The sequence below is a fragment of the Acomys minous genome (genome assembly GCF_964271855.1).
Source record: "Acomys minous genome assembly, chromosome: 7".
Taxonomy (NCBI): Eukaryota; Metazoa; Chordata; class Mammalia; order Rodentia; family Muridae; genus Acomys; species Acomys minous.
This window is the reverse complement of record NC_140488.1, coordinates 66,243,911-66,256,940: the sequence shown is the minus strand read 5'-3', so window position 1 is coordinate 66,256,940 and position 13,030 is coordinate 66,243,911. Positions and strand designations below refer to the sequence as shown.

General features: G+C 29.7%; 1 protein-coding gene across 5 annotated transcripts in view; it reads right to left on the bottom strand.

The window, feature by feature from the left end:
- The window catches only part of RPS6KA6 (ribosomal protein S6 kinase A6), a 130,703-nt gene that overhangs the window by 5,487 nt on the left and 112,186 nt on the right, over positions 1-13,030 (bottom strand). For 4 of the 5 annotated variants that reach the window (XM_084789585.1, XM_084789587.1, XM_084789588.1 and 1 more), the window contains 10 exons: positions 12,819-12,907; positions 12,045-12,103; positions 9,757-9,859; positions 9,066-9,196; positions 8,503-8,625; positions 7,851-7,940; positions 6,671-6,829; positions 4,764-4,925; positions 1,321-1,397; positions 94-211 (listed from right to left, as the gene is read on the bottom strand). In XM_084789585.1, coding sequence (XP_084645711.1) covers positions 94-211; positions 1,321-1,397; positions 4,764-4,925; positions 6,671-6,829; positions 7,851-7,940; positions 8,503-8,625; positions 9,066-9,196; positions 9,757-9,859; positions 12,045-12,103; positions 12,819-12,907 — 1,111 coding nt within the window. The remainder of the gene's footprint in view (positions 1-93; positions 212-1,320; positions 1,398-4,763; positions 4,926-6,670; positions 6,830-7,850; positions 7,941-8,502; positions 8,626-9,065; positions 9,197-9,756; positions 9,860-12,044; positions 12,104-12,818; positions 12,908-13,030) is intronic. The other variant, XM_084789586.1, reaches the window with a different exon arrangement.

Sequence of the window (13,030 nt, the reverse complement as noted above, 5' to 3'; positions counted from 1 at the left end):
TTAATCCCCCAAATAAAAATATATTTAAAATAAATACTGACATGGCAACTTAAAGAAAGACATACAAGGAACACACATATTTATGATTTATACCTTTGCTCCATCTGAAATATTGTCCCAGATTCCACCACTCAAAGAGAACTCTCCATTGCCTATGTGCAAGAGTATTTCCTCGGGAGTATCATTGGGTCCATTGGAAAATGGAGTGTATCTATTAATTAAAAAAATTAATAAACATGAGAGCAAAGGTACATTTTATATATAATGAAAAGCAATGACTGTAGCCACTGAATTATGCCCATAAAACTACTCAAGGGTTGAAAATAAATTCAAAAACTTTAAAAGGTAACCTGACAAAAAGTGCTCATTAATGTACCACTTCATTAGACATAACTGAAATTCCTTTATCCTTAGGAACTGGCAGGCTAATTTATGGCTAAAAGTATGAGAGATTGCTCTATGTATAATGTTTACATTTCTTCATCTAACATTAGGTTTAGATAACATAAAACATACACTTGCATAGAATAACTTGTTTAGTCATAAAACAAATATTTGAAACAGAAATCGGGAAAACATATCCCATGGTCTAAAACCTATAATGTTAACTATATCTGATAAGGTTACCATTCTATAAGAGTTTATATTTAAAATTCTGACAACTAAATGCACAGCAAATTTAACAGTTTAACAGCAGCTTATACTATTAATATTTTATTTTTCCGTATAGCAGTTAAGTTTAATATTTAAAATATCATACCTAACTGTCTAATAGTTACTAGCTCACTCTTTCATCTTTTTTTCTATCAAAATAATTTATACAGGCAAAAATATTCACTTTTAAATAAAAGTGCTACTCATCATTAAGAGTACAATACCGTTTTGATAATCATAAATTACAAACATTAATATAACCTGTTATTACATCTGTTTTGAGCTTATCCTCATCCTACTAATGGTGGACATGTATATGCATGCTTTTGTATTCTAATATATGTTTATATTTGTTATCAATCATCTAACTGAATCTCTGTTGCCCAAAGAGACAGGATTAAATTGCTTTTTAAAATATCATTAACTTTTAAAACAAAGTTAAGTAGACAAGTTACTATTAAAATATATAACAGTCCTATAGTCTAGTAACTCCATGAAAAAGTAAAGCAGTTAATGTAAAAAGTAAATTTTTAGTCTTAAATGTATCTATGTAAAACCTTTTCTATTTAAAAGTATTAATGGAGTGTTTTAAACATTATTTTCTTCTGTAATCTTCCTAAAGATATGTATGTAAAGTTCATATAATAGAGTGTGTAAATATCTTACCCAGCCAACATAGTGTAAAGAAGGACTCCCAAGCTCCAAATATCACAAGCAGCATCATATCCCTGTTGAGTGAGAACCTATGAAAAAAATACTCATGGTATGAAATATTACTTATTACATAACATGATTCTTTCATACTAGAATATTGGTTTTATTAAAATAATTTCATAAATATTAACAATGTAATGTGCACTAAAGGACAAAGATAAAATATTTTGCAATCTGTAAATACTGCATAAACTGGGGTTACTTTAAGCTGAGGAAGTAATTTAAACTACATACGAAAAACAACCATGAAAGCTATAAATCCTGACCTCAATGAGCTTTCATTCCTCCTTATTGCAAATAAAAGACCTGAACTTTAAATAGTACTGAGGTTTTTATTTCTGAAACTGGCTTTATAAGGTATATAATAACTATTCCAATTCTGAAATGAAACAGAGAAATGTTAAGGAACTAGGCCAACATCATAAAACTGGTCAGTACTATAGAACAAGCATTCTTACTAAAAGCCAGTGCTTTTTATATTTATGAAAATGACTTCATTTTTTGAGACAGTATTTTCTTCTATAGCCCAGCATGCTCGAGAACTCATTATAGTCCATGCTGTCCTTAAACTTGTGGCCATTATCTTGCTTCAGCCTCCCAAGTACTGGCAATTCATCAGATATGAGATCACATCTGCCTTGATAACTCTTTGCTAGCACTCTCTGCCTGCCTGTCTGTCTCCATGTGTGTGTGTGTGTGTATGTGTGTGTGTGTGTGTGTGTGTGTGTGTGTGTGTGCGTGCGCGCCTGCATGCACGTATGCATGAACATTTTCTAAAAGGACTACATGTTATACAACTATGAACTCCAATTATGATTTATTTCTAGGTAACATGGGTATAAATTTGTAAAAAAAAAAAGGTAAAACAAAATAAGAGAGAATGCTATGATTTTATGAGATAGTTTGAGACACAAGACTGGTGGTCTTAAAAGAGCAATGTATTTATACAACAATTTATATAACTATTTTGTTTGGGGGACAGTATTTAAAAAATAAACCTTATTTTTACTATCAGTCAGGTAATATACTATTTGTGGTTTTGCTTGTATAAAAGAAAATAATTTAGGATATTTTAATCTTAGATAAGTATAAAGAAATGTACATCTATAAAATAAAACATAAGAGGTTGACTGAAGTGATGTATATCTAAAATCTGAGTGAATATTCTTTGTTGTTATGATAAATTGCAATAACCAATGATTTTTCTTAGAAAACTGGGATTTTTAAAAATGTTCTTGATAAAATAAAGAACAGCCCTATAAATTCTATTATTTCTTGAAACACTTGCATGGATTCTTTAGTCTTTATGATTCTATTTTATTTATTATTTATTATTTATATTTTTTGTTTTTTTGAGACAGGGTTTGTCTGTGTAATAGCCTTGGCTATCCTGGACTCACTTTGTAGACCAGGCTGGCCACAAACTCAGAGTGATTCCCTAGCCTCTGCCTCCCAAGTGCTGGGATTAGTGGTGAGCACCATCACAAACAGGTTTTCTCTGTGTGATAGCCCTGGCTGTCCTGGACTCACTTATGATTCCATTTTATTTTATTTTATTATTTTTTTGGTTTTTTGAGATAGGGTTTCTCTGTGTAGCCTTGGCTATACTGGACCCGCTTTGTAGACCAGGCTGGCCTCGAACTCACAGTGATACACCTGTCTCTGCCTCCCCAGTGCTGGGATTATAGGCGTGCGCCACCATGCCCGGCTATATGATTCCATTTTAAAAGAGACTATCTTGTATATAATTACATACTATGTTTTTACAGAATCTGAAATTTAAAAAAAGACTAAATGTATTTAATTTATAACAATCTGGAAATATTTACTAACTTTTGGCAGAGTCTTCAGCACTTGATAAAATATTTTAAAGCACCAAAACCACACAACTGCTATTCAAAGGTAGTTCAAGTGCCAGTTATGGAGAAATGGTCTACAAATACCCACCTGAAAATTTTCACTATTACAATAAACAAAATGTCTTACTGCAATGGAAGTCTGTTAGGATTAAAAAGCAGCAGTGTACTACTGTATCATACTGTGTAAGACATTCATTTAAATTGACTGCCTAACCATTAATCTTAAAATGTTTACCTAACCATTAATCTAAACATGCATACACTGTGTTTATTCATTTTAACTTGTTCTCGTTCCCCCCTCTCTTTTGCGGCACATTCATTCCTAAACTTTTTCTAGTAAGTTTCCATAATATCAAAGAGTAGTGCTATATAAAATTAAACCAAGATTAAGAATTTGGCCATTAAAATACTTCATTATTATTTATACTAAAGAAATAAATTTAGAATATTTATGGTAACTATGTAGAATATTTAACAAAAGATACTACATTTCAAATATTCTTTTCTACTATGTTATTAAAAACTAAGTCTAGATAAGCTAAAAAATTTTATGTGCATGGTATAGACCGGAGAGTAGTCCAAATAAAATAACCTCTTTAGGAATATGTGTCCCAATTTTAATTTTGAAAAGCATAGTTTCTACCCAGTAAAATTTGGTAAAAATTGTACATTCATTATACTATGAGCTTCATATTATAATATACAGAATATATATACATATATATAAAATACATAAATAATTTGTTACAGGCCAAATCATATCACAAAGAGCTATAAAAACAAATATTGTATCTATTCCCAATAATACCATCTTAAAGCAAAATTTAGAAAAAAAATGAAAATTTTATCAATAAAGTTACTTTTTTATATTTTCATTTTCATTATAGGGAAACAATTTTCCTAACATTTAATTTAAAATACAGATTTATAGACAGTATTTTTCACCAATCTTGTCTTCACTGCTTCAGGAGGTATTAGTATCAGAGTTTCCCAAAAGTACACTCTGTATTCTTGAACTTTCCTAGCCTCATCTTTCCTGACTCTTCTTCCCCCAGGAACAATGAATGATTTATTAGGAAAAAAAAAAACAATGTTTCTATTTTAAAACATAGCAAACACATTCTAAGGTGATCTGAAGCTTTATCTCAGTCCTAAAATGTATGATTCTCAGAAAGGCATGTTGACACATGCCTGTAATCCCAGGCATCAGGAGACAGAGGAAACTTGCTATGTGTTCCAACTAACAGTAACAGCCAGAGCTATATAGTGAAACCTTGTTTTGAAATCAAATGATTTCTATATTAGTATGCAGCCTAGTAGGACAGATTACTCTGATTATAAGACATTTGGTTTAGATGCTAGTAACTACCTGACTCATTATATCATGAATTGTTATAATTCAAAAGTATAAAAAAGCTTTATAGTCGTGAAAAAAGGCAACTCTGCTTTTACCTGTCTTCACAAACATAATTGATATCAAATAGACTTAATTTAAGGAAAACAATGAAAAGTAAATTATAAAACTTAAAAGAATACCTCAGGTGCTACAAAGTTTGCAGTGTAGCATGGAGTTAGCAGAAGTCCATTTTCTCCTCGAAGCTGTTTTGCAAACCCAAAATCACAGATCTTAATTGAATCTGCGTTGGCTGATTCATCCATGTACAAAATATTACTGGGCTTAAGATCACGATGAACAACCTTAAACATAAAAGAAAACAGCATTATATTCCTAGAAGTAAATTTCTGTTAAAACACTTCATATATTTATAGGAAAAATCTCACTTTTTCCAGAACCTATGGCATTAAGAATAATGAGAAAAGTATTCTACCACTTAGATGTTTCAGTTTCTTTCAGTTTTGGTAAGCATGTCCAACTTCAATTCATGGCTGTTTTAGATATAACAGACCATAGGATACAATCCCAAACCATCTAATTTACATATAAAAGACAAGTCACAAGAAAAAAAATCCAGTTTTGATTGACAGATGAACCAAGTTAGAACTTATACAATTTTAAGTGGTTATAGTAAATATTCTCAAAGAAATAAAATAAAACATGTTTGCAATGTAGGAAACTCTCAAGAAAAAAAGACAAGCTCAGTAGAAAAATAGAAACAATAAAGGACCAAATAAATGGGTAAAATTATTAAAATCCTTTTCTGCTTCAGCTATTGATTCAATCTAGTTTTAGCATACATAAAGATTCTATCCTACGGTGATAAAAAATTATGAAGATAGTTATATTCTATTACTATGCTTCAGTGATTATTATTTGATTATAGTGCAATCTTGGCTGAACTGAAGATTTCTTGCTTGCTGTACCACCTCTGCTGTCTCCATATCCTTTATTTACCAATGAACAACAATGCATGCTTTTTATGGATAAGGGCACAATCTTACTCAGTATTTGAATTGGTAATGCCTTTTACTTACAATGCCTGTCATGTATAAATATTCAAAATGTTTGCTATTTAGGCTGCTAAAAACAAGGTTTATGAAGAAATTAATAAATAGATGTTTATTATATTGTACTAAAAACATTTCTGGTTTATCATATTTTATAAAAAATTCTGGTTACCTTTCTGGTGCTTGCCAAGAGATTTGATGGATTAAATTATAGTCAAAAGACTGTATTCCTTTAGTATTATATAATTTATTACCAACTGCTTAAGTCTTATGCCTAGGTCATATTATTACTTTATTTTTATTACTTATAAGTGGGAGTTACATATAATTTCTACTGACCAATTCTGAATTGCAATTTTCATTCTTTGCATATCATACGTATTGTTCAGTTGCAAATGATGTAATCTAAAAACTTTTAAATTATTGCCTAATTTTTAAAGTATACATACATATACATGTATATAAAGCATACACATACAAATATATTGATTTTTTATTTCATTTCATCTCCCTTATATATGAACTGACAGAAACAAGAAAGTCTTCTCCACAAAGTTCAACCTATTGATATTTCAAATGTTCAAAATAAAAACTTACTGTCATATTTAAGGGAAGTTGGTAAGAGCCAATATATAGTCTTTTAGTGCTAGAATATAACACTTATAAAATAATTCTAATATTATTTGATATTTTTGTGAATATTTTTTTCTTGTTAGCTTTTTGAAGTCTAGGCTTACCTAGAACTCACTATGTAGCTTAGACTGGTCTCAAATTTTAGTAATCTTTTTGCCTCAGCCACCCATATGCCGAAATTACACATGTAAGCCACCACGCCTGGCTTGGATTTTTAAAAATGTTTTAGTGTAAATTCAATTAGGCTTGATAATTTCTAGGACAAAGTTAGGTATGTAGATAGTTCAGACTACTTTTATAGACTTCACTAGACCACTGAGACTTATTAGGATTTCCTCTATAAAAATATATAAAGAAATATAGCATATGCCCATAACTGAAGGAAGAATACAACTATAACTTACTCCTTGACAATGAAGATATTCAACTGTCTTTGTTACTACATACAGCACAGCACTAGCTTCCTGTTCTGAGAAACATTTTTGTTTGAGAATACGATCCAGCAGTTCTCCTCCTCTCATCAAATCCGTAACAAGGTAAACATATGTCCCATCATCAAAGACCTACAAAGGAATGTGTTTTAAAACATTATTACTTAAAATCATTATCATACTTTCTTTAAGTTATATTTACTTTGCATTGTTAGAATCAAAGCACATATAGTACTTTGTAATATAGTACAGGCTATACTGAAAGACGGATTGGATAATTTCCTATTCAGTTCTGTAAGATCACATCAAACATGGAGATTTATAATATGGAGTTTTTGAAGTTGGCGGTTAGAATTAAAGAAACCACATAAATAAAAAGAGTAGAATTCTGTGCCTTTTAAATAACATGTACATGCTATTTTCATTATATTACAAGTACTTCAATGATAACCATTTTTGTGACATTAAACATAGCATTTATCACTTCATTAATTAGTATAGTATCATAAGTAAATGTTGAATTCAAATAGTATATAAAAGGCAATAGATAAAAAACCATTTGTACTAAGTATATATGTTTATATATATATACATATATACATACATGCACACATAGATGTACATACACAAACTACAGTTTAAATATAGCAAATCAAACTATATATCATATTTTCTGAAATAAATTGATGAAGATGATGGTTAATATTTTGCATACTCATAAAAAATGAGCCTATTTTCTAATGAAAAGTCATCATTCAATGATAGACATCAATATCTATGTTAACATGTTTATTTTATACAACTGTAGACTAATTCTATTTCATTCAGGGAATGATCCACAATTCTACAGCCTATTGTCTCTAATCAAGAAAGTAAATTTTCCATAATTAATTTCCTTTATATTAATAGGAGTGAGAAAGTTTCTAGTTGCAACAATAAGTCAACTATTCAGACTATATTTAGATTGTTAGAATATTCGTTTATCAAGTCATTGTTCTTTACTGAAATCTTTAAAAGAACATGTATAGAATTTACTGGAGAGTCAAAGTAGCAAATTAAGATGTGGTGGCAAAGCACTGAAAACACCACAGCTATAAAGATCTAGTCTATAACTTCATTAACTTAGTTGACACTTAGATTTTAAAACACTTACATCCTTTAAAGTGACAATGTTGGGATGCTGTCTGTAGCGCATCAGAATTTCAATTTCTTCTGAGGGATCTCGCTTATTTTTATCAATGATCTAAGAAATAAATGGAGAAAATTCACAAAAACATTCAAATGATTTTCCTTATCTAAATAAAAAGAAATATTTTCCATTTATATTTATCTCTATATCTAGCACTTTGTTGTTACTGTTTTGAAATAGATTGTGCTATGTGGCTCAAGGAGTGTTAGCCCAGTCTGACTTCAAAATACGACAATCTCTGTACTTTCAATGTTGGAATTACATGCCTACTTTCAATCATATTTTATTATGAATAAATATATAAGAATTAAAGAACATCCTTCCCCAATTGCTTTAACACTTAAAAATTCCCTACAAAGTTAATTAACTGAAACTATATAAAATGTTAATATATAATTTTTATAGTTGCATAATCTTGACATACCACATTAAAGATTAGTCAAAAAAGAAAAAAATGCTATTTTTCAAAATTGAAGCCTTACAAAGAAATTAAAAAAGAAAACATTAAATCACAACCATTTTCCCCATCATCTTATCTATTGTTCTAGTAAAACTGTATATGAGTTAATCTGTAATACAAACTACATACATCAAGCAATATAGTTCAAAACAATACCTTGACTGCAAATTCCGTGTTGGAAATTAAATGTACGCATCGTTTGCAAACAGAGTAAGAACCAACACCAATATCTTCTTTCAACTCATAGACTTCACTAAATTGAGCAGCATTCCCATTTATCTGTTTATTAAAAAATTTAAACACTAGTGAAAATGAGGTAATTCTAAATTTTCTCCATTTTTGTCCGAAGGAATAATATACCTTACAGGTTAAATTTTTCAAAAAAAAATCCTAGAAGTTTTACCAATATTTAAAAAATTGCCTATATAAATTTTGAAACAACTCTCCTTATTATAGGCTTTCTAAAACCCCAAAACAATGTGATAAACTGACTAGTTTATAAATCACTCCAGCAATTTCTTGCTAAAACAGACGTATTAATAAATATAATTAATTACTATCTGCTCTCCCTCAAAACATACAGAAACAACTTTAACTCAATTATACTAAAAAGTAAATGAAGTCATTAATAATTACCTTTGAATAACTACTAAACATCCACTATTACAAAGTGAGAGAAATACTTATTCTGAAACTGAACATTGTGATGTAGAATTTACCTGGACAATTGGTAATACATTTGAACTTGTAACAGGAGTGATTTTATACTCTTCTGCGATAGAAGTTGCAACAAAGCTGAATCCTTTGAAGAGCTGATGAGCATTTGCACTGGCTGGCAAACCAGGAGAATCTAATATTTAAACAGTTATATTTTACTAGAATTTCATGGACATTTATAATTATAGTATCAGCAGTTTTTAAAAAATGGAAAGGCAATCATTAAGTGTTACAGTTTGGTACACTATAAATATGACTCAGACTTTCTCTCCACTTTTTATATACATGTGTCATGTGGTCAATAAGTTTTGTTTATTAACTACTGCATCCTCACTATGGAACACATAGTAGAAATTCAATATTTCTTAAAGGGATATATGAAACTGATGTCACTGAAAGTAAATTAGATCAAATTCTAAACTGGGATAGTACAGATCTCATATCTTACCTTGTGCCACTATCCAGAAAATGATTAGCCTATCAAGAAATTTAGAAAGCAACAGAAAAACCTTCCATCTTTGACTCTTCTCCACACTTCTGTGATAAGATTGTAGCAATGCTGTTTATAGGATCTTCATTTTCACAAAGATAAAACTAATTTTGTGTAAACATATTTTTAAAATATTTATTGAAAAGGTTTAACTTATTTACTAATTACTACAAAGGCCTTAATTATTAGCAAATATGTATTACCTTTAGGTGTTTTGGCAGTAAATTCAGGATCAAAACAAAATGTATCATCTGGTTTTCCAGAAGCAGGTCTGAAAGGAGGCTGAACCTCTCTTTTATATAATTTCTAGATATAATGGAGTTAAAATATTATTAATTCATGTTAGGAATTCCTAATACAACATCTAAAATTCAAATTCTAATATCTAAAACATTTTGAATGTTAACATGACAGCATAAGTGGGTAAATTGTAACCAAAACATAGACGCATTAAAAATATTGTATGAAATAGTCTTCACACTATATGAATAAGGTATATATTAAACACAAAAGAATTTCATACTACTTGGATTCTATTTTCAAATTTATTCACTTCCTAGCATGCATATGCATGCACACCCACCCACCCACCCACACCCACACACAAATCCCAAACCCAGAAAAATCTTAAACTTTTGGGATATGCAACCTGTACTTGGCAAGAGAAATTGTCACATGATATTGACAATCTATCAGAACATTAGAAATATTTATACAAGTTTCAGATAATTGATACAAATTCCACAGTTGAGACAACATAATGCCCAAATCTAATGAAGTCAGAGAATATATATGACATTATAGTGATGTCACAGCTTGTGCTATAAGAGAATAAAGATGTCTACTTCTGCATATAAAAATAAATTCTCCCTAAGCCATGACCATACAGAGCATATCACAACTAACAAAATCAACAATGAGATTGTTTTTATGAATATTTCATCTAAAATAGTTGATTTCCATAAGATACATTAAATATATTCTTTGTATTTAATAATCTAAGTTCCTAAACTGCATATGTTTTAAAAACACAGATGGGCAAGCAAGATTGTAGCTGAATAAGATTCTCTGACAATCTCTCTCCATAAACACATCAAGTAGAGCAGCCATTCATTTACCAAACTAGTTTCAACAGAGATAAGAAAGCAAGCTAGTGATTATAGTACCTGATTTTAGTATTACAAAACAAAGACTCATTCAGGAGAAAGGTAGGAAGGAAAAAAACCTGCATGCTGTTTACAACAATCCATTTCACCATCAACAACATGCATAGAGTGAAAGTGAAGTCATGGAGTAAAATAGTCCATGCCAATTGAATTTAAAACAAAATGTGAGTGGTCGAAGATCAGATGAAACAGAGTTGAACTCACAAGCATTAAAAACAGACAAACAAGGTCATTATATAATGAGAAAGAAGTCAAGTCAGCAAAACAAAACAGATACATCTAAATGTCCACGATACCAAATATTATATATATACATACATACATACATACATACATACATACATACATACATACATACATACACTAACTGATCTAAAGAGACAAAAAGGCTCAACTGCAGTCACAGCCAGGAAGTTTAACACTCCACTAGTCCAACAAAGACTGCAAGGTTAAAACATTCCCTATGCCAAATGGACCAAATATATATCTACGAAAAATTCCACTCAATAGTTTCTCATAAGCCCTCTGAAGATTCCACAAAAGAATTCTCAATGAATTTCAAAGTACTAAAACCACATCAAATATCCTTTTTATTATGGGACAATAAAACTGGAAACTAGCAACAAGATGAATTTTGGAAACTATGTAAATATAAGATAATCAAACATTTCACATTTAAACAACTAATGGATTAAAGAAGGAAAAAAAATCAAGAATTTTTCCACTTGGTGGACACAAGTGACAAAAATAATATCTATAATGCCTATATTTAAAAATTAGAGAACTTTCAAGTAAATAACTTCTCACTATATTTCAAAGAAGTAAAAAAGTGAATTCTTCTAAGATACGCTTATCAATCTGGGTATATGAATAAAAACCTTCATAGATAATTTAGCAGAATTTCTCAATGTTTTTATTTCCTATCATCCCCAAATTTAAAGATCTATAGTAAAATATTTTATATTTAATTTGTTCTAATATATAACAATGAACAATCTGAAATTAAATAATGCATGGGTTTATTATTGTTACCACCTATAATAATCTGTTACAGCTCACCCATTTTTCCCTCTCATTCTTTCCTCAACAAGAGTGGAAGTATAATATTAACCACTGTAATGGTTATAACAAATGACAAGCAAAAATTACTAAATGTTTCCACATATCTACTACTTAAAGGTATTACCATGGTAAGAGATACCTATAAACAAAAATGTCAGATAATATAAAATAATTGGATTATGCTTATAACCAAAGTCTCTATATACAATTGATTCTAAAAATTTTTGCTCATTTTAATATATCTTATTTACTGACAAACTTACATTCCAGTCAACAGATTCAAAAAACGCATGTTTTTTGACTTCTTCAACTCCTTCTGATCCTATAAGATGGGAATGATTTTAATGGCATGAATTTTTAATCTTGCTACTTTTTACATTTTCCCTTGATTCCTTATATTGAGCAATCTATGATTTCTTCTCTGGTATTGCATTAACTTGTCATTTAACTATGATTAATAAAAAACTGATACACATACTGAACTGTATAAGGAAACAACATAAAATTCTTAAATCTAAAATGTCTAACAAGTACAATTTCTGTTTAATGTAACATTAAACTAAGTAATTTTTTCACAATTCAACTCATACCTCATATTCATATACTAGGTTAAACTCTACACAGGGGAAAAGAGCATTGTAATTCTAACACAAGTAATAGATAATAGGATCACATCAGGATCTAGAAAAAGGCTTCTAGAAATTGATCAAATATTGAGGAGTTCTGAATTAGAAGAGACAAAATAATCACTCTTAAAAACCTAAAAGAATTATCAATACAAGGTTAACTGTGCCTATTTCAAGAGGCAGCCCTATATTGTACATAATAGTACATGTTGAACAAACCTTTTCATTAACTAGATTATTCTATGTTCTAACCATAAGAAAAACTATGTTATATAGAATACTAAAAATTCAAAATTCAAAGCATAAATATATAGCAGCCATAAATGAACTTAAACTATAAGTCATATAGACACAATTACTTAGTTAGTATAGGTAGTATATTCTTATAAAGGTAAAGAAGATAAAAGTTACCCAATCTATTGGCTGGATTCCTTTTAAATAACATCCTTAAAAGACTTTGTGCTTCAGCACTAAGAAACTGAGGCATTCCAAGCTTTGCTCTGAAAAACATTGTAAAATTTTCACTTAAATCTAGACACACTAAGTTTTTTTTTTTTTTTTTTTTTGGTTTTTCAAGACAGGGTCTCTCTGTGTAGCCTTGGCTTCCCTGGACTCACTTTGTA